This window comes from Ostrea edulis, chromosome 6 (assembly GCF_947568905.1).
Source record: "Ostrea edulis chromosome 6, xbOstEdul1.1, whole genome shotgun sequence".
NCBI lineage: Eukaryota > Metazoa > Mollusca > Bivalvia > Ostreida > Ostreidae > Ostrea > Ostrea edulis.
The window spans coordinates 63,828,650-63,850,804 of record NC_079169.1 but is presented as its reverse complement, the minus strand read 5'-3'; the positions used below and the strand labels follow the sequence as shown (position 1 = coordinate 63,850,804).

Here is a 22,155-nt window from a genome sequence, read left to right as displayed (position 1 = left end):
GGCCCTGCCTTATTTTATGTGATAGGGCTGTTGTTATTAGATCAGGCCCTGCCTTATTTTATGTGATGTGGCTGCTGATGGATGATGGTGACGTACCAGGGTGTTGAAGCAGTCATACTTGACTGGCTGGAAGCAGAAGGAAGAGACCTGGACCACAGACTCCACCTGAGTCTCTGTGACATTGTTGTAGGTTACCGTGACAACCTCAGTACCATCCACAGGGGTAGGCTCTTCTCTGTCATTTCCGATGATTGTCACACCTAAAGAGACAAGCCAATTCACTCAGTGTTATATCAAATGGTTCTGGAAAGGACACATTTTTGCTGTTTAAAGTCTAATTGGTAAAAACAATACATTTTAAATTAGATTAAAAATCAAAGAAAGCAGAAGTGAGCAAGCTCACATACCCCACGCTCCAACATTACTTAACAATGCCTCACACATTGAATGGTAAGGTTATTCATTACTGCAAAAACAGGACAGACAGATTCAAAATTTTAAGTTCAATAGGGGCATAACTCCCACAAAAATTATTGAATCAGAATTGTCTAGGAATATGCACATCTACACAGTGTGTCTTTATTAACCACAAAGTTTCACAAAATTCTGTTGAGTGGTCTCAGAGGAGTTGCACTGACAAGAACAGGACAGATGGGCTCGAAATTCTAAGTTCAAAAGGGGCATAACTCCCACAAAAATTATTGAATCAGAATTTCCTGGGAATATGCACATCGAAACAATATGTCCTTATTAACTACAAAGTTTCACGAAATTCTGTTTAGTGGTCTCAGAAGAGTTGCGCTGACAAGAACAGGACAGATGGGCTCAAAATTCAGGACAAACAGCTCGAAATTCTAAGTTCAAAAGGGGCATAACTTTAAGAAAAATTATTGAATAAGAATTTCCTGGGAATATGAACGTCTACCCAGTGTGTCCTTATTAACTACAAGGTTTCACGAAATTCTGTTGAGCAGTTTCAGAAGAGTTGCGCTTACATAAAAAGGGACTGACGGACGGGTAAAAAATATTATACCCTTTGCAACTTCATTGCAAGGGGTATAACTAGAGCTCTTTTTATATGACTAAGACCTCTTGTAAAGCACATCTATAACCAGCCACATAAATCTATCACACACACACACTGCAAAGTTATTTGCTCATTACAAACTTTTCTAATCCAAATCATTATGTCCTTTAAGTATTCTCCATTACTTAAAGCCTAGCTTGAATTTCACTTGCCATAAGGTGAGAACAGACTACATCACTGTCATTAATCAGTCACCACAGCGCAAAAAACTAGGTCAGATGCAAAAGCTGGACCATGAGTTGGAGGAAGGATCCCAAGATATGTCACAAGAACAGGTTCTTAAATTTGTTAGAAAGAAACCAAATTACATGCCGACTCTTTCAGGACCTCACATCTACAGACATGGTAATTCCAATATATCCCCTAAGTTTGTATATAACAATACTATAACAATTACTAGTGTATGCAAAAGTTTTCAAAACACATTGGACAATTTAATTTCAAGATATATGTACATAGGAAGGATAAGCTAGTAATGATAATAATAATAACAGCCTTTATTTATCCAGGATAACACAAATTAGCATATAGCTAGTTTCCATTGTGGTTCTGCATTGGTTCAAAGATCCAGTTGATTTTTCAATATAAATCACCCTGGTTTGCAGGGGGAAAAAAGATTTTAATTTCAAAGTAAGAAATGTAGACAGTAACACACAAGATACTTCTACTATCACTCTCCATAGACAAGAGAAGTTCTATTTAAATAAATGAACAAAAATTAAAACTAATGAACTAAATCTTTAAATTTTGTCTGTCAGAATTGTTCTTTAAAGAATTGAGAGTTTTGCTGTCATTGAGTATCATAGTTTAATATCTAGCTTAGTAAAATGTGGGAATGTATCCAGTGAAACCCAAATGTTTCCTGGGGAAAAAATTAGAAAAAGAAAAACAAAGAATTTTTAAATGTGAAAAATCATTAAAATCAATTTTTACCACAAAGGGCTCTTCCCTGGAAGATGCCTTCAGTGCCCCCCCCCCCCCCCCCCCCCCAACCCCTTGATGCAATGAGAATACCTCTCTTATTTCAAGGTCAATTCATGCTACTGCAGTGTATCTAAATTTTACCATGGTTAGGTACAATCTCCATATCACAGTATACAAAGAATGGTTTGATGGTGGCAGTCGGCCAGATCATGACTTCTCCAGTCTTGTATCCTTTCTTATAGGCATCCTCACAATTCATAGGCAAATCTACAAACATATAAATGTAGAGGCATTATAAAGCATTCTCACAATTCATAGGCAAATCTACAAACATATAAAGGTAGAGGCATTATAAATCATCCTAATAATTCATAGTCAAGTCTACAAACGTATAAATGTAGAGGCATTACAAAGCATCCTCACAATTCATAGGCAAATCTACAAACATATAAATGTAGAGGCATTATAAAGCATCCTCACAATTCATAGGAAAGTCTACAATCGTATAAATGTAGAGGCATTACAAAGCATCCTCACAAATCATAGGCAAATCTACATACATATAAATGTAGAGGCATTACAAATCATTATAATCCCTATTTTTGACCACAGTATTTACAACATAAATACAAATCAGTAGATCTACACTGAATAAAATCAAGAACGAACTTAAAAGATGCTTGTATGGATTGACCTTTGCTAAAAATATTGAAGTTCAGCAGTACAGTAAAACACAGTTACAGTAAGCACTCTTATAATGAATTCATGCTTACAGTAAAACAGTTACAGCAGACACGCTTATAATGAATTCATGCTTACAGTAAAACACAGTTACAGCAGACACACTTATAATGAATTCATGCTTACAGCAAATTGTTTGTCCTCACCACTTTGCTATTAGGTTTTACTGTATACGGCAAGTCCCAGCTATATTTCACTCCAAGCTACTAAAGCTGTCCACTGAATCTTTATAAATCATAAGTATATTCTCAACAAACCTCACAGTACACAGAACTAATCCTGTTACAGTATTATCACTGGTTTACTTCAATGCTTTGTTACTGATTTGAATGCTATCAATGCTTGCTGGTTTGAATGTTGGTAATTCTGATCTTATTTTGCTAATCAGTGCTACAATCTGGGTTGATGCGTACAGAACTACATGTAGCATTAACACTATACTCCAAGTAGATGAATGCTGATTCTAATTTAATCAGCAATGCTTTTTTTAATGGTTAGAATTTGATCGACTGATGATTTTTATTCACAATGCTATTTCAAGACCATGCTTCTCCCTAAATTTAACAAAATTTACATTCTATTTTGTTATGTGTGACTTATTACAAATTCAGCACTGTCTGAATGCCAGCAACATTAGGAAATCCTCATTTTCATTCCTGTCATTATTAACTGACTAAATGTCTCAGAAATTTTTCCCACTGCTTGCAATGCTTTAACATTAACATGCTAATAATGGTAGTCTACATATTGGACTAATATCGGTATGCATGGGTGCATACAGGCTGATCACTACAGGGAACCTGCCTATAGGTGACCTGGATGAAGAAAATGTAAATACAAAGGTGCTCTCTGACATTGAATAATTACCGAATGTCTCCCCGGGAGGACCACACCTGACGTTAGTGAGAGTGGCTGTAGCCTTGGCAGTGCTAGTGACCTGGCCACCAAAACTCAGCTCCGTCACCGGCATAATGCTTCCATCTGTCACCTCTCCAACATCATATGAAACCATACTACCTGCATAATTTATAATCACAAAAACATACTACTTGTACCTGTATACCATAAAACCAGTATAAGGGACTACATCATACAATGGATTCAAAACAGGATATCTATATCTCCATTCAATATAATCATAATACATGTACTGGGTGTCTATAATAATAATCTTTCATTTGATACACATGTATGGCAATATATTTTCAGAATAAAAATTACTTCATAGTTACAGTGGAAGTTAAATATATATGTATGATTATTACTCTCTGAAGAGAACAAAAGTATCAGATGGGTGTCAAGCCATAAAGTAAAAAAAAAAAAATACTGCACCCCTAGGGTACATGATATACCATCTGAAACTACATGATGCATAATTATGTTTGCACTCCTGAAGTCACAAACTGTGACACTGTCACATGCAACTACATTGGAATAAATTACCTGAATTTCTCTATCAAAAAACTAGGAGCTAGGCTTTAGTGTGCAAGATACATTATGATCTGGACACGATTTGATGATGTATAGCCATAGAATTCTAAAATGTGGCCAGTGACCTACTTTTAGATAATGACACACCCTTTCCCTACGATGCAACTGACCAAGTTCAATGGTCCTAGACATCACAGTGCTCAAGATATGATCTAGACATAATTCGAGGAAGTAAAACCATGCATAAAATTCAGGAGGCCATAATGACCTATTCTTCAATCACAACACATCCCTGTCAAATTCATAACATTATGATACCAAATAATTTCTATATCTGCTGACAAACTCACAACACACCCCTAACTGTCAAATTCATAACATTATGATACCAAATAATTTCTATATCTGCTAAAAGTCACGATGCGACTTACCTTTGGCATCACAGTGACACAGATTTCCCTCCGGACAGGTCTTAGTCAGTGTGCAGGCACAGCCCTCCGTGGTCGAAGCATATCCCGTACCAAAACTGAACACCCTGGTGCCATTGTACACATCATAGTACCCAAAGTCAGGGTTAAGTGGGCTCTCTACACATTCATACTGAATTCCCTGTCAACAAACAATTACCTCATCTATAACCACCCATTGATAAGAAAATCTATTGCGTATACATACTGATCAAACACACCAGTATATTGTCATAAAGATTTTGTTTGTCAGTCGACGACAAATATATCATTCCCACTTCGTAAAATGAAGAAATTTCTTCCTCTTCTTACAAGATTAATCACTGTCCTACCATTTGAGGAAAAGTGCTTAATAATTGCATGGAGAGAATTTACACTTTCAAAAAGGCTGTCAGAATAATACTTGATGAAGCACCTGACCCTGACACACCATCAAAACCGTTGTCTGAGAAATTATCATATCATGACTGTTTTCAAATTAGTGTACTTAAAAAAGTACTTTTTAATATTGTATAAAATATTTCACAGCATGGACCCTAAATATCTCCAAAATCTTTTGTTTTTCAAATATCTAAACTAAAACACCACTAAATTATTTACAAGTTCTCTCCACTATTCTGGTGTTCATTGACTATTAGATTTTCAAAAGACACAACGGGAAATTCATTATAGGAAGGCATGATTAGTATTTTGATCAAAAATTTAAATATTCATATTGCCATTTTGTGCAACTCTTTTCGTGTGAGTTTATCATATATGTTGTTTTGTAAATATAATAAGACCTCAAAAGAAAAACAATCATTAATCCTCCCTTCAATAGTTAATTAAAAGATTTCATGCAGAGACAATTCATATAAATCATAAATAGAAGACTTTTACAATCATTAATCCTCCCTTCAATAGTTAATTAAAATATTTCATGCAGACAATTCATATAAATCATAAACAGAAGACTTTTAGTCTAATCTTTTTGTCTGTATAGGAAAATTAATGCATCTATTTCCCTTCATTTTCTAAAAAGAGGATCTTATGTGATACAAACATGTACCTTACATTTAAACGATGAATAAGAAGACCCTCTGTGACGTGAATCCACTGTTGAGAATCGACACATACCTGATGACAGAAGGAAGACCTGGTGGTCAGCTGATGAATTTGTTCCGGTGTGGCATCAGGATATGGGACGGAATATTTGTTTTGTTCTGGATCTGGCTTTCCGGTGAAAGTTATTTTATATGGCTCACCTGGTTTTTGTATGGGAATCTATAAAAGTACACGTAATCAAATAAACAGTTTCATTAACAAGACAGTTCTTAATGGTCACCTGAGGAATAAACTATGAAAAATTAAATTAGATACTGCATAAGTGAAATTTTTAGCGAGACACAAATTTAGCACTTTTCCCATAAAAATGGGTATACATGTACTTATATAGCGAATGAATTTTAGCAACTTTATAATTCTAGAAAAGATAACTATTACCTCTGATATAGAATAAATTGTAAGCGATATTCAATTTTAGCAATCTCATCACTCTCGCTAATAATGCTTAAATTAAATCTTTGCTAAAAATTCTGCTTATACGATATGTTGCATATTCATGGTGCAATGATTGCATCTTTCACAATCGGAGAACTGAATGTTGATCAGGTCAGGGGTGGAAATTGGGCCATGGGGGTAAATAATCTTGTCTAATCATATATTGACTTAATGCTATTAAAGTCTGCATGAGCTTCTAATGTTTCTACATCACAACGAAGAGGTAGATATCATTACTTCCAACTCTCTTCTTTTAATGGTGACCTTGACCAAATTACCTCTTTATCTATGATTTTGATATATGGCATGAACCAAGTTTGTCTAGTAAATGTTTAAAAAAGATAAAATGAATTCCAAAGATATCTGGAACCCTTACCGTGGACTCCTGGTTTTGTTGGTAGCAACAGTTTGGACAAACTGGAATTTACATATTTATAGACGTTGGTAAGATACGATAAATTACAACTTTGCTGTTTTGAAAGAATATCTTTAAAAGATATTTCTCAATATTTAAAACCTAACTTATGGGCTATAGGAGTTTTTTAAAGAACAGTGTACTGCTCACTGAAGAGCCTGCTTAATACCCATTTGCTCACTGAAGAGCCCGCTTAATACCCATCTGCTCACTGAAGAGTCTGCTTAATACCCATCTGCACACTGAAGAGCCCGCTTAATACCCATTTACTAATACCCATCTGCTCACTGAAGAGCCCGCTTAATACCCATCTGCTCAATAAAGAGCCCTCTTAATACCAATCTGCTCAATGAAGAGTCTGCTTAATACCAATCTGCTCACTGAAGAATTCAGAGTATGGAAATGTATTATGAATAGCATGTACACTGTACAAGTCATTCATTTATTTATAAATTAACATCCACAATGGTTTTAGAAAAAACATCTTTTAAGTGTGCTGATTCTTTGTATACTGTCATTTTCAATGATGGGCATATCTGAATCTCAAGTAACCCAATGTACTCTCTTACTTACCTTTCAACTCGATATCTTGCAGGATTGGGAACATAAAAAACATTGGAGGCATACTAAGATGAATTTGTATATAATTGGCAATATGCAAAATTGCCTCATGCTTTTATTGTTTATATACACAACATCTTTCATTCCTTAAAGCTGTATGACCCGATGTTCATGTATTATTTTTGTACATAATTACTTTAAAGCAGATTAATTACTTTATAAAGTTATTAACTTTCCCTTAATTACATGCTTGAAAACATCTGCATGTAAAAGAAAATAGTGAGAATATTGTTTAAAAAGTAAATATAGTGGGTACATATATAAATCATCCCATAATAGACGTCTATAAATAGACCCACGCGCGTCAGGGGAATCCCAACATGATGTATTAACTCATAAGCAACTGTCTAGTTTTAAGGCTGAAAGAGCGTAAAACAACGAATTACTAAGAGGTATTTAATATTTTTATTTCTTTTAAACTTATGGCACGGTACTGTTGAAACAAAATACACAGATAAGACCACCAATGATCTGAAAGTTTGAACTGGTCACGTGACTGCCACTTGAAATGGCAGAGTGACGCGGTTATTTGTAAACATAGATTTAAAATCAAATAATTTGGGTTAAAACAGATGAAATAATGTAGGATATGTCATACAGCCTCATAACTACATACGTGCGATGATTTAATAGCATTTTTACGAGATGGAAAAAAATATTGTAATTCGGACCATACAGCTTTAAGGCAATGTATCATACTGAAAATAACTGTATCACCATCAAAGTATCCCAATACGTATTGTATCACCATCAAAGTATCCCAATACATATTGTATCACCATCAAAGTATCCCAATACGTATTGTATCACCATCAAAGTATCCCAATACATATTGTATCACCATCAAAGTATCCCAATACGTATTGTATCACCATCAAAGTATCCCAATACGTATTGTGAGGGGGCGAATCATTTAAGTATCCCAACACGTATTGTGAAGGAGTGAATTATTTAAGTATCCCAACACGTATTGTGAGGGGATGAATCATTTAAGTATCCCAATACGTATTGTGAGGGGGCGAATCATTTAACACCATCAAAGTATCCCAATACGTATTGTATAACCATCAAAGTATCCCAATACGTATTGTGAGGGGGTGAATCATTTAAGTATCCCAATACGTATTGTATCACCATCAAAGTATCCCAATACAAATTGTATAACCATCAAAGTATCCCAATACGTATTGTGAGGGGGTGAATCACTTAAGTATCCCAATATGTATTGTGAGGGGTGAATTATTTAAACTCTAGTGTTGAATAATACCTCAGTAATGCCGATCTTTTTATTCGTTTGGAAGTCACAGAAAGCTGAAAAAAGGTTTTCTCCTCCTGCACCATCTGGGTCAATTGCATATATGTTATTTCCTACTGGATTCTTGTTCATTCGGGCCACCTTAATTGCATGACAATCAGGATACACATCTGCAATGAAACTCCTAATCATTATTCTTCATTTAATTAACCTCTCCATAGGAGTGAAAAATTCTCAAGAGGGACGTTAAACAAGATACAATCATTCAATCATTTAATAATAATCATGTCCAACATTTTTCTCTGTAATGGTTTTTTAAAACACTAACTGCTGGTCTCTGAAAAGAAGTCATTTTCAAATAATGTGAAAAACAAAGCTGATGCCATAGCTCGTATAGTGAAGACAGCGTCTCTGATGTTATCTATTTAAATCACATGATCAGTGTCACCCTATCCGCCTATCCTCAAGGTTTGCTAATGCACTCATCCACATCATCAGCAATTTATGACATTCCAATAAATAACAACACTGCTGACAAAAACCTTGACACTTCAAAACTTATAACACTTATACAACTAAAACACTCTTAATGCTTTTGCATAAAGCAGAAGATAGGGAATATATACATATGTATATGTGTAATGCGAATGTAGTGATAGCCATTTCCTTATGAATGCACTGCAATTGTGAACGATGCGTGTATGAATCCTGATAAATATTGTACATCTATTTTAACAGCTGGGAATATCTACAAAAACAAATTTCATTTTTGAAGATACATGAGGGTATGAACTGCGACACTTTTCACGAAGCGCTAACACATTTCATGAAGTATAACGGGCACGAAACATCACAGTTCTAACCCTCATGAATTTCTTAAAATGAATATCCTTGACATTTTTCTAGTCTTGCGATACTTTCAGAGATTAGTATGTATACAACACACTAAGACAGAGTACAAGTCTATCGAATTATTCTGTACAAGTATAAAAAGATTTATGCACTTTGTGTATGTATGTACTATGGCTGAATTTGTACACGAGAACAAATCTCTTGAAGTACCGACCCAATGGGAATCCGGGTTACAATAGGTCCTTAGTACCCCTTGCTTGTCATAAGAGGGGACCGCCCTGGTCCTTCAGATGAGACCACAAGAAACAAAGATCCCGTGTCATAGCAGGTTTGGCACAATAAAGATCCCTCCCTGCTCAATGGCCATAAGAGCTGAGCATAGGCCAAAATTTTGCAGCCATTCACTGGTAATAGCGACGCTTCCATATGACTGAAAGATTCTCAAGAGGGACATTAAACAGCTTAAAATCAATCAATCTTGAAGTCCTGAGACACCTAAACACACAAATTTACTGAAACTGATGAATTTCACCTACCATAACACTTCATGGCTCCCGTGACGAGTCTTCTCTGCTGGGTGGATTGAGGTAGGTTGATCTTAGTAACTGGGAGGAGGGTCTGAACAGCGATAATCCCTCCATAAACCTCCGTACCTTGATGAGTACAGGTACATTTGCCTGCCTTACATTGGATTCCTCCTCCTATAAACAGAAAACAGAGTGCTATCTAAAGACGAGATATCTCAAACTACGTGAATCCAACTTAAATTGGTAAATAAAGTTATTCTGGATATTTATAATAGAAATACTATATGCTAAACGAGCTTGACTAGTCCTAAAGCTTTTCAATATCACCACGCATGAATTCTTCATCTTGTATAGGTCAAAAGTTATGACCATGCAAGGTTAAATCTGCAGACACTAACAAAGCGACAGACAGACCTACAACATGACACTTTATCTTTGATCTCAGGTACACGAGAAAAGTAATGTGAAATACAGGATCCATGTATGTATCCGTTTTTACAAAGAACTATGAAAATGACAGCAGTATGGCTCTTTAACAAAATTTATGTGACAAGTAGAATGGCTGAACTCATATATTCCACGTAAATACCTACATGATCTTATCATCGTTATCGTTGCTATCAAGAAAAGCAGGCAGCGAGCATGAACGATTTGATATGCGTCATATAAAAGTATGATGAATAAATTCTATTAATATATGTGGATGAACATTACGGATTCTCCCAGACTGAACAAATATATCACACAACCCCTTCCATACATTCACAGCCGGATGAACCTTAAAGATTCTCCCCGATTGAACAAATATATCACCCAACCCTTCAACACATTCACAGCCGGATGAACCTTACGGATTCTCCCCGATTGAACAAATATATCACCCAACCCCTTTAACACATTCACAGCTGGATGAACTTTACGGATTCTCCCAGACTGAACAAATACATCATCCAACCCGTTTAACACATTCACAGCTGGCTGAATGCATTAGACCTCCATGTTACCTGTCTCTAACACATGATTCTTCCCCATACATACAATAAATAACTTAATTTACATGATCATGTCACTATTCTAAATTTCATTCTAAGAGGGTGCAGTGCAACCATCAAAGAAAGCTTTTAAAGGGAAATAAAAATAAATCTTATAAACAAAACGCAATGTAATGTTACGTTTTACAAGTGTGATTACCTTCAGCTTGTGCTTCCCAGTCGGTCATTTTGCGGCCAGCTTCCTCGCTTGGTTCTGGTGCTCCGTTACAGAGAACGTAGAGTGCTTGTTCACAGTACACAGACTTCTGAACAAGACTATGAACCAGAGTGATGTTGAACACGTAGTATAAAATCTCAATGTCCCCTGGAATGAATTCTATTATCATCTCTGGTTCCTTGGCTCGAATTTCCTGTTAAGTAAAACGAATAAATAAATAAATGTTTATTCAGTATATACATACATACTCACATACATATATACCAAGGATAACCCATGAAAGCTCGTAGGCTTATTTCCAATGGGGTCCTTTGATGCACAGATGTTTGCGCTAGGGGGTCATTTTTGTGGGAGGAAACCGGAGTACCTGGAGGAAGCCCACGTGTCCGAGCGGGCGACCGCCACACCCTCTAACATACAACCACTGCCGATCACGGGGATCGAAATAGCGATGCATTTTAATACTGTTTTATCCAATATAATTCTTGTTTAATGTAGAGGGGGTGGGTGTACTAGACATGCTTTTTCATATATTAATCAGGGTTCGAAATTAACTTTTTCAAGCACTAGTCCTTACCGTTTTCATTTTTAAAAATATTTTTGTGGTGGGTCTGGTTAGGGCTGTTCCAGAAATGATCAAATGGGGGGGGGGGGGGGGGGTGTGTGTGTGTGTCGGGCGGCAAACGATATTTTTTTGTGTGGGTGGTCGTATTTTTTCATATTTTAATTGGTCCGTGGTTGGACTGTTAAAAAAATATTTATTATGGGTAGTTTCCATTGTTTTATTTTGTGCCACGTGGGTGTTGAGTTTTCAGAATATTTTTATTGTCGCTCTTGTCGTGTTGGTTACAAAACGTCGGAGGGAAAATTGAAAACGTGCTTTCGAAATCGGAAATCGGAAGTAACATAGAACTATTCGAGTTGTCGCTCTTTACAGCGCATAACTTTCCATTATGGCACTCTTCAAATTAGAGGCGCGTTTAGTAGGGTCCCTTTGGACGTGATGGCGGCGAACTCTGTTCTGTAGATTATTACAGTTTACAGTGCATCGATTTTGGGAATATTTTGAAACCAATAGGTATTCCGTTTTCTAATATAAATAGGCAAACCTTAGTTGATTTATACGAGGGTACCGATGCGGTATATTTATCAGTCGGTGTGATGGTGATATAGAGGCCTCCGGGCGCGGGCTCCATTAGAAGACGAACGATTCGTGGAAAAACATATCCATACCCATTTCATGATAATAGCATCGTTTGGACTCCCAATCTTTCCAACATTCCCGCCATAGATGCCTTTGATTGTTGATGTGACATCGTTTCTTCAGAACTACTGTGATACAATGTCGCACAGGCATTACCGCTTCATTGACTGGAATGTTTGTCCCGAAAACCTCACAAGATTTGTTCCGTTTTCATTTTTAAAAATATTTTTGTGGTGGGTCTGGTTAGTTTTTTTTTTAATTAGATGAGTCATTGTAAAATGAGTTTATCAATTTGATGGGTCATGGGGTAAATTTTTTTTTTTTTTTTAATGGGTGCTTGGTATATACAAAAGGTGCCTCCCGACCCCCCCATGTATTTATTTCTGGAATAGCCCTTACATATTTTATATCCGCGGGTATTAAATTTTGTGGAGTTTTCATGACCGCTGACTTGGCAGAAATAAAAACAGCACATAAAAATGTATGTTTACAGTATGCTGAAAGGTAAAGAAATGATGTAATTTTGCATGGATATATTTGTAAGTTTTCTTCTTCATTGGGACTTAGATTGGTCAGTATGGGCAAAGCCAGTATTTAGAGGAAAAAAGTATTGGTCCGATATACATGTATATGGTAATAGTAAATGTATTTGTATTTTCACTCCCAATTTCAGATGCATCTGATGTGAAATGTTGTGCTTGTTTTGGTTATCGATGCAAGAAACCAGGAAAAGTAAGTTGATACCTTTCATGGAGTTTTTCAAAAATGATATTTGTCATAAAATGTTTCTTATAACAACTAGATTGCTGAAATTGGCAAATAGCTTTTAGTACAGTACATCATACTCCGAACAGAGGATAAAGAAAGTGAAAAGAGAAACTATGTTTACGTGTATCTGCTGCTTCATTTCTTTTTGTATTGATTTATGGTGTACTGTAGACCATTTCTATTTTCGTGTAGATACAATGATATTTTAATTCACAGAACAAAACTTGCGCAAATCATTAATTATTGCTGGAGTCTTCTATATGTAAAAGTTTATTCACAAGAACTAAATTTTCAGGAATAGCAAGTCTTTGAAATTACGTGTAAGTAGTGTTCTTGCGAATAAAATGTGATTTATAGTAGTTGAGAATGTTCATGTCTTGAATTTGATTTGCAATATTACTTTAGGTTTGTGGAATGGATGGCAAGACGTACAATTCGGAGAAAGATCTTATTGTTGAGGCTTGTGAAACAGGAAAAACTGGATATAGTGGACTTATGCCTTTAGTTTTCCTTAAAGATATGCAGGTATAAAGAAGATTTTTGAAAATTGATAATTTTTTTGGCAGTTTTTACCCTGCCCCTAAGGCCCCAGGGGAGCAAGAGTCCTGAAATTTACAATTTATGTCCCTCTTGTCCCAAAGATACTTTATTCCGAATTTGAAAAGAATAGGAATAGTAGTTATCAAGTTAAAAATTTCTACATTTCACACATTTAATAACTGGCCATTTTGGCCTCACACTGATACCAAAACCCCTTCCCCTGGGATCAACAAATTTATAATTTTAAGGACTATCTGCTCTTTCTAGATATCCATTTAGTTTCAATAGCACTAAAGAAGATGCTGTTTAAGTGTTTTACACATAAACACTACTTTATACTAAGTGTGGCCCACCCTGGGGTCAGAATCCCTACCCCGGGGATCATGAAATTTTCAATTTTGGTAGAGGCCTTCCTGCTCTACATCACTATGCATTTAATTTTTCTTCCACATGTGTGGTTGTAAAGAAGATTTTTGAAAACTGGTCAATTTTTGCCCCATCCCTAAGGCCCCAGGGGTGCAAGAGTCCTGAAATTTACAATTTATGTCCCTCTTGTCCCAAAGATGTTTCATACCAAATTTGAAAAGAATAGGAATGGTAGTTATCAAGAAGTAAAAAAAAAAAAAAAAAAAAAAAAAAAAGAAGTTCAATTGTTAACACACAAAGGACGACAACCAATTGCAATAACAGTATATATGCCCTCCAATTTTAATCTACATGTATTAGGGGCATTTAATCTGTGATCCAAATCATGACAGACAATTTTCCTATTAAACTAAAATGTACATTGTATATGAGGGAATATCTTACTGTGAACCCAACAGGTGGATACGGAATATAGGAACAGTAGACTGGAAACCCGGCCTGTCCAGACCACAGGCCATCAGGATCTACATAGGTGGTCACGTTCTTTAACTCCCCTGAGTTCCTTCTTGCCTGGCATGAACCATACATTCCTGTCAAAAAACAAAACTAATATCAAACCATTTACAAAAACATTTAAAAAAAAAACAAAAAAACACCCAATTGGAATACGCCACATGTTTAATTTACTTTTAATATTATTAAGTTTTGCAAAACCAGATCGCATAATCATTTAAAAGAAAATTAAATTCTTTTAAAAAATGCAATAAAACCAGTTAGTAAAATGGGTAACAAGAATGCACACAAAAGTTTTGCCTCATCTTGGCATGTTAAGCATCTTGTGTAAACTATTTAATATCAATGATACAGTCACACTGAAGAGAATGACATCACAAGTGTGACTTATCTGAATATTACATGTAATTCATCTAAACTTCCCATCTATCCTTTTAGATTTTATAATGCAATATAAACTAGAGATTATTTTTATGAAAAACAAATGTCTCCCCAGCTCCCCAGATTGGAAGTGCTCCAAATGAAACCTCCTCCCCTTAATGTACTGCATGGTATGGAGAAAAAAGCATGAGCAGGAACATATGCATTATGAACTCCGATAAGTCACATAGGAGAAGTGTTCACGAACTATTTTACACCCTCCACCCCTCAGATCCACTATATAGTTAAAGAAAACAATAGGATCCTCCTGTCCCTACAATATGCACATCCGCAAATGGCATTGAAGTATTGTACAAAATTCTAAGTCTATCGGATGAGCCATATAGGAGAAGTGTTCACAAGCTCTTTTAACATCACCCATCCCTCTTAGATCCACTATAACTTTTATGAAAATAATTGGATCCTCCCGTCCCACAAATACACTAGCAGACTCTCACCAATAGGTCCGCTGTTACAGTGAAGGTTGGATACCACATAGGCAGCTGTCCGATGGGAGAATGTTACATTGGTGGGGTCCAGTGTCATACAAACTCTGCAGACAGGGAGGCGGGCCTTGTCGTAGATCCACCCATCGTCACCCCGGCCCTGTCCATCTTCTATATCACAGTTGCACTTGGCCCCTTTTGATCCCTCACATGTTCCACTGGTTCCACAGGCACACATTTCCATACCTCCTGATCCACCCCAACCTGGAATAACACACAGAGGGAGAATCAACATGCAGTGTATAAAGCCTTCTCTGGTTGTCCGCCAATTCACAAGGAGGATTTAATATATATATTTACAGTAAAACACAGATTATATGGCATTCGATGGATTCATTAGTGTACCAGTAAGAATTAAATTCAAAATGCCTCACAGAACTGACAAGTGCTGAGAATTGACCATTTGCTGCTTATTTACCTGGTTGGACCTTTCCATTACAGGTACTGTAGGTAACTTTGTCTGTTTTGGGAGCATTTGTACAGGTGTACCTCAGGTGTTGTGTACAATGGCTAGATCTATCAACTATAGCCTAAAATTGTCAAAGGGGGACCCCATAAAATGAAGTAAATTAGTACAGATCAATACTCTCTGGACTTTACACGCTACATGTGTGTCATTGTAGTGTAAATAAATTAACTAAAACAGAACCTGTATCTGAGCAGCTGATATGTTTGGCTGGTAGTCTACAGTGTAACATTTGGTGACAGGTGAATCTCCAGGTTTGCCAAATGTATAGTTGAAGTAACCTGCATAGAGGAACCAAAAATATAATACAAAAAGAAGTTGTTCTGAAATAGAATAGAGGAAACTGTGCAACAATTAAAATGCCTACTGTTTTGATATCATTTTTAAATATATTCAACTGGTTCATATATGAATTTCAAAGCAGATTTCAACAAGGGCTCTACAAGGTCGGGGCATATTCTCTCGCAATGAGTGTTTAAAACTTTTTTTTTTATGAATTAGTCCCCCAAATCAACAAGGTTTTCCCTCTCTTGATAACAAAGCAACATGTGAAGTATCAAAATGATTGAGCATAAAATGTGGCCTGTAGAGTGTGTACAAGCTCAGTGTCACACACATACATTTAGTATATGTAACAAACAATAAAGCTTTCTCGCTATATATGTCATATAGCACTAGTATTAGAAAACTTGACCAAGGGGCCATGAATTTCACAATTTTAGGTGATGGTCTTTCCTCATAATCACTCTGAACTCAAGTTTGGTTGTTTGATGTCAAAAGCCAAAAAAACAAAGCATTTTTTCAATAATACAAGAATCATGAAAACAACATAAACAAACCAAGGAGAGGTGTAAAGGTTCTGAGATGGACACCACAACTTTAAACATTATCAGCAGTGCTTGTGAAATTCATTCTGGTCATGCATTTTCACTATGTACACAAGTGTACATAGTTTCAGATAATATCCAAGTCTACATCAAACAAGTTTTACTTTTAGTGTGTCGTACTTAATTCAAGTTTATAGGGATTAGATTGTGCTGGGAAAAAGGATCTTCATATGTAAGCATTTTCAAATGACCTATATGTATACCCCATAAAATAGGGTATCCAGGCATTGGCCTCCGAGCTTCATCGTGCCTCAGTTAAGGAACCTAACTTACAAGCATTGTCTTTCTGACTCTGGTTTTGCAGAAGTTATCAATAACTGCAAACTAAATCTCCTAATTCCCAATTATCTACACTTGTAAGAGCTTGCAGCAGCCTTTATACTCTAGTGAATAAATCTCCTTTAGCTTAAATTAGGATTTTTTATGCTAAGTTTAGTAAAACTTAGTGCCATATTAGTTCTGACAAGATTGAAATGGTGGAAATTTTAAAAATACAGGTAGAAGATGACAAGACAACAGACTAACCTCAATCTGAAAAGCTCAAATCAAGTGAGGAAATAATGAGCTGCAGTTTGTGGTGCGTATTGAGCATACCTGGACCAATTTTTACAACAGTCATTGGAAACTGACAGCTAACGGTAAAAGGGTCCACCCCTCCTGGCCCGTCTGGATCCACTGTGTAGTCACGATTACTCTTCACCATCTTCTCGTTTTTAAAGCGCTTGCTCGTCATGAAGAAGTACAGATCAGAGCATGTAGGGAACACCTCTACAAATACAGCGTAACGTTTTCATTCTTCATTCTCTAACTCTAAAACTAACTCCTTACAAATACAGCGTAACGTTTTCATTCTTCATTCTCTAACTCTAAAACTAACTCCTTACAAATACAGCGTAACGTTTTCATTCTTCATTCTCTAACTCTAAAACTAACTCCTTACAAATACAGCGTAACGTTTTCATCCTTCATTCTCTAACTCTAAAACTAATTGATTATTTGAATTGTACAATTCTTCTTTACAGCAGATTCCTAATAATATTGCGAGGAATTAATAATCCCTTAATTTTGCGACAAGCATCACTCGCAAAATAAATTACTCGCTTTTATTTTTATATTGCTAAAATACATGCAACTCAAGAATTCAATGTTCTCGCAATCTGACATCTACAAGTCACTTCACGATAACAAGTACTCGTGTAAAATAAGGAACTACAGTGTTGAAAATTATTGGGTTAATCAATTTACAAATCAAAGCATCGAATGAAACCTATCTGTGATAATCAAAGCATGCAAAGTTGATGAGATGAAAACCAACCTAAGCATTTAAGTGGCCCAATGTCAACAGTTGAGGTTCCACTGAGACTGAAGACCATGTTCTTGACGGGAAGATGCTCTTTGTTAATTAAAGTTCCTGTATCGTTCCTACATTGAAGTTAAATAGACATTTACATTATAAACAGATCAGACACACTGGGAATTTTTCCCCCAGAAAGGCGTGTCTAAGTCGACAGATTTTACTGACCTGAGGGTATCATCATTCATGTCACAATGACATTTTGCGTCAAAACCTCCAGCACAGTCCTTGGTCACAAGACCACATGAACATCCCTCCCCCTCCTTACCAGTGTAATAATAATGCTTAGTACCACTCATATCTTCCCAGTAAGCAATGGCTGATCCATCTACAACAGAAAGAGTCATAGGATCCAATCAGTGATTGATATTAGGTTAACTGTATTCTAACTTTCTTAGAAAAGAGGAAATGGTTCATTTCCAAATTTTAAACCAAGGAACAACAATACACTAATGATTGACTTGAGAAAATAGGAGTGTGCCCAGATGACATGATTTGCCCCACCAAGAATGGTCAGGTATCAAATGCATCCAGAATTTTGTCTTCCATTTCTCAATTATGTCTAATACAGCACGTAAAATTTTCATTGCATTAGATAAGAAAGAAAATGAAGTCAAGGTCCAATGGAATGTCAAGGTCATATCATTCAACATGAAGAGAAATAAACACCTACCTTGTGCAAACACTGGTGATTTTATGCATGTATGGACAACGGTCTGTGAGCAATACACAGATCGTTTTCGTAGCTTAATGAGTTGTTCTTCAGTGGCATAGCGATACTTGAAAGCTATACTTCCTCCAATTATAGTTTGCTGTGAAAAAGCGAAAACTAAACCACTTTCATTCATGCATTAATTGAAACATATTTTATCATGTATATCATATAAATAGGATTAAGTGGCAGACAGAGCCTCTATAAGCTTTCTCCTAAGGTACAATATGTCACTACATGTACAAATCACAGATACATGCACACTTAGTTGCAATTACTAAAGTATACATGTAATAGATGTATTCAGAAGATGTGATTGCATACAGTATTTAACATATCAGTAGCAAGTGACATAATTATTTTTGTAACGGCCAAAAGTTTTATATTGATTTAAAGAAACAAAAGATGTTTGTAAAACACATATGATTTGGGTAACACATGAATTAGTGAACCTCAATTGGAAGTGAAATAAGTCGGAATTTTAATAAAGTAAGCTCTTCCCAGGGAAGTGGTTTCAGCAGTGAGAATATTTACAATGGATGCTAAAGGGTATAGGGCGGTAAAAGAAAATCAATGAAATTTGATGAAAATAAATTCTAAATATTTAAATGAAAATGAAAAAAAAAATACATATACATAATAACAGAATAAAAGTGTTGGCAATGAACCTCTAGCTGCCCAGAGTATGCCAATCAGAGCGCCCATACGGAAATGAATATGCATTACATCATTTCAACTGAATCGAAATTAATCTGAAATGAATCGAGCCTCGAATCGAAGACCCTGAATCAAAGTTCAACTGTGTCACGATTTATCGTTTCACCCCTAGCTTTAGACACTTGTATCTGAATTCTAACAGAATGTAAAAGCACTATTATTGTGAAGTGAATATAATGTTTGTGATCCCTACAAGTACATGAATAAAGTGCACCGCCACGGCACATGATACGCCCGTCACATATTGTTAACATGAACATATCACCATGAAGAGATAGGTATGGATGGAACCAAATGTCAACCTTCCTTTAAGAATCTTACCCACTTTATGGCCTCATGTGACATTGCTTCAAATATTGATAATGTAAGCTTAATGATTTTTAAAAGGATATAAAAACATTTTCCCAAATGTTTTCAATGAAATGATTAAAGTGCAAGATAGCCCTTTATCCAAGCAAACAACTTACAATAAATGGGAGTACTCAAAAAGGTTGATTTATTCAACATATCAAAAAATACATATATCAGTATCTGCCTTTGTCAAATCTTCAAGTATAAAAGTAAAATATGCATGGTGATGTCAATATAAATAAATATAGATTAAAAACGGTTATTTCAAACACTGGTGCATCTCCTATGGTGTAGTTATGAATTAGAAAAAAATAATACATCATATATTTCTCAACTGGTTGTGTTAGACTTGAGAAATGCACATCTGCAGCTTTGCTCATTGTATTTTAAGGAATGAAGAACAATGCACAGCGTACTAAAACATCAAACATTAGTCATTATGTTTATTCTTAGACTGTAAAACTGTCATCTTAGTGAGACATGACAATCTGCACCTTGTTGTTGAGATATAAAATAAAAATATATTTTACAATATCATATTAATTCTTAAACTTTATACCAAATTAACTTTCAAAGTAATGGCTACCAATTAGAACTGTTCTAAAATTTGACAGATCAATTAGAAGGCCAGATTCCTCTGCCCAATTCCCGATTGCAAGAGATATAGATAGCACCTCCTTGATCAGATTGCTGTAACAGAAATCTTCTAAACTCATTAATTAATCTGTAATTTGACAGAATGCAATTTTTCTGTTAGCAAAATGCCTCCTGAATTGCTTGATAATTACACCCATGGGACAAGGGAAATTTCTCTTGTTACTGACACAAAAGAAATAATTTGTTTGTTATATACTGCTGTATAGTACAGTGTATATAATGAAGAATGTGTAGTTTCTTGAATTAACATTTTTTAATATGGTTATTGCAATACTGTTTCATCTGTTCAGATTTACACAAATGCCCAATCTGCAGCTTTGTTCATTGTATATCTTTTTTCTGAACAATGCCACAGTCATAACAAAACATCAAAATACTAATCATTAAAATAGGCCTTTATACATATTGCAACCATTTGTTGTCTTAGTGAGAAATGATACTCTGCATATAGGTTGCTGAGAAAAAAAATTAAAAATTATATAGTACAATGTCAAATTAATTTTGAAAATAAAGACTAACCACAACAAACAAATTCACTTTCACAAATAATTTCTGGTATATCTGCAATTAAGAGGCTAAGATCTCTCTGCCCAATTCCCTAGAGATAAAGATAACACCTGCTTGATCATGTTGATCAGAGATGCTCTACACAAAACTCATTAATTAGTCTTGTCAAAATGCCCTTTGCATGCTACTCCCATGGGACAAGTGGAATTTCTCATGTTATTGTTAGAAACAAAGGAAACATTACATAGGCTAAAAAAAAGCTGTACAGTATATCATAAAAAAAATATGTGTTTTCTTGATGTAACATTTTTGAATGAGGTTTTCTACAAAACTCTTATATGAGTAGGGATTGTACCAATTATAACATACTTTTTTCAAAAAATCACTTCAACTAAATGTCACAGTGACCTTAAAGTACAGTGTGACACACCTTCTACCTAAGATGCATAAGATGACCAAGTTTCATGATTCTAGATCAAATAGTTTTCAAGTTATGAGCCGGACAGGGTTTTACCATATTTGGCCATATCTTCTTAATTAAAAGTCACAGCGACCTGGTTTTAATGTGCGACACACCTTCTACCCAAGATGTATCAACTGACAAAGTTTGATTATTCTAGGCCTTATAGTATTTAAGTTATGAGCCGGACACGAAAAAGCTAACAGACGGACGGACGGACGGACAGACAGACAGACGGACGGACATGAAGGCCATAACATAATACGGCCCGTCTTAAGACGGGCGTATAATAAAAACCAGTGTTAATGAAATGTTTACCTCAGACTCCTGCTCGTGGTGGACGATAGTAGTTCCGAGTGGGGGTTCCACCTGCATCTGACACTCCACAGGGAAGGGATCCACATTGGTGGGGTCTGAGTTGTCTCTTGGAGCAGGGCCATCCACGTCTATGATGTAGGTGTAACTGTAGTTCTGACCTTGATTGAGGTAGCCTTGACAGTTTACCTCAAAGCCTGATAATGATGCAAACACATGTATATTTGAACATGTAAAGTTATGAGCAATTCAAATGAAATTAATCAATTTTATCTAAAATCATGTTTATGCAGCATAATTTTCTTTGTTTTGATTAAATTCATTTGATAAAATTTCCAGTCACA

At 35.7% G+C, this 22,155-nt stretch overlaps 1 protein-coding gene across 1 annotated transcript in view; it reads right to left on the bottom strand.

Annotated features, from left to right (window-relative positions):
- Nucleotides 1–22,155, bottom strand: part of LOC125683110 (uncharacterized) — a 103,465-nt gene that overhangs the window by 28,249 nt on the left and 53,061 nt on the right. Inside the window, exons 17-33 of the mRNA XM_048923912.2 lie at nt 21,815–22,008; nt 18,766–18,904; nt 18,261–18,420; nt 18,054–18,160; nt 17,333–17,506; nt 16,035–16,132; nt 15,804–15,915; nt 15,338–15,589; nt 14,391–14,536; nt 11,051–11,261; nt 9,869–10,033; nt 8,493–8,650; nt 5,767–5,913; nt 4,615–4,792; nt 3,620–3,769; nt 2,153–2,278; nt 97–260 (exon numbers count right to left, since the gene is read on the bottom strand). Of these exons, the coding sequence (XP_048779869.2) occupies nt 97–260; nt 2,153–2,278; nt 3,620–3,769; nt 4,615–4,792; nt 5,767–5,913; nt 8,493–8,650; nt 9,869–10,033; nt 11,051–11,261; nt 14,391–14,536; nt 15,338–15,589; nt 15,804–15,915; nt 16,035–16,132; nt 17,333–17,506; nt 18,054–18,160; nt 18,261–18,420; nt 18,766–18,904; nt 21,815–22,008 (2,681 nt within the window). The remainder of the gene's footprint in view (nt 1–96; nt 261–2,152; nt 2,279–3,619; nt 3,770–4,614; nt 4,793–5,766; nt 5,914–8,492; nt 8,651–9,868; nt 10,034–11,050; nt 11,262–14,390; nt 14,537–15,337; nt 15,590–15,803; nt 15,916–16,034; nt 16,133–17,332; nt 17,507–18,053; nt 18,161–18,260; nt 18,421–18,765; nt 18,905–21,814; nt 22,009–22,155) is intronic.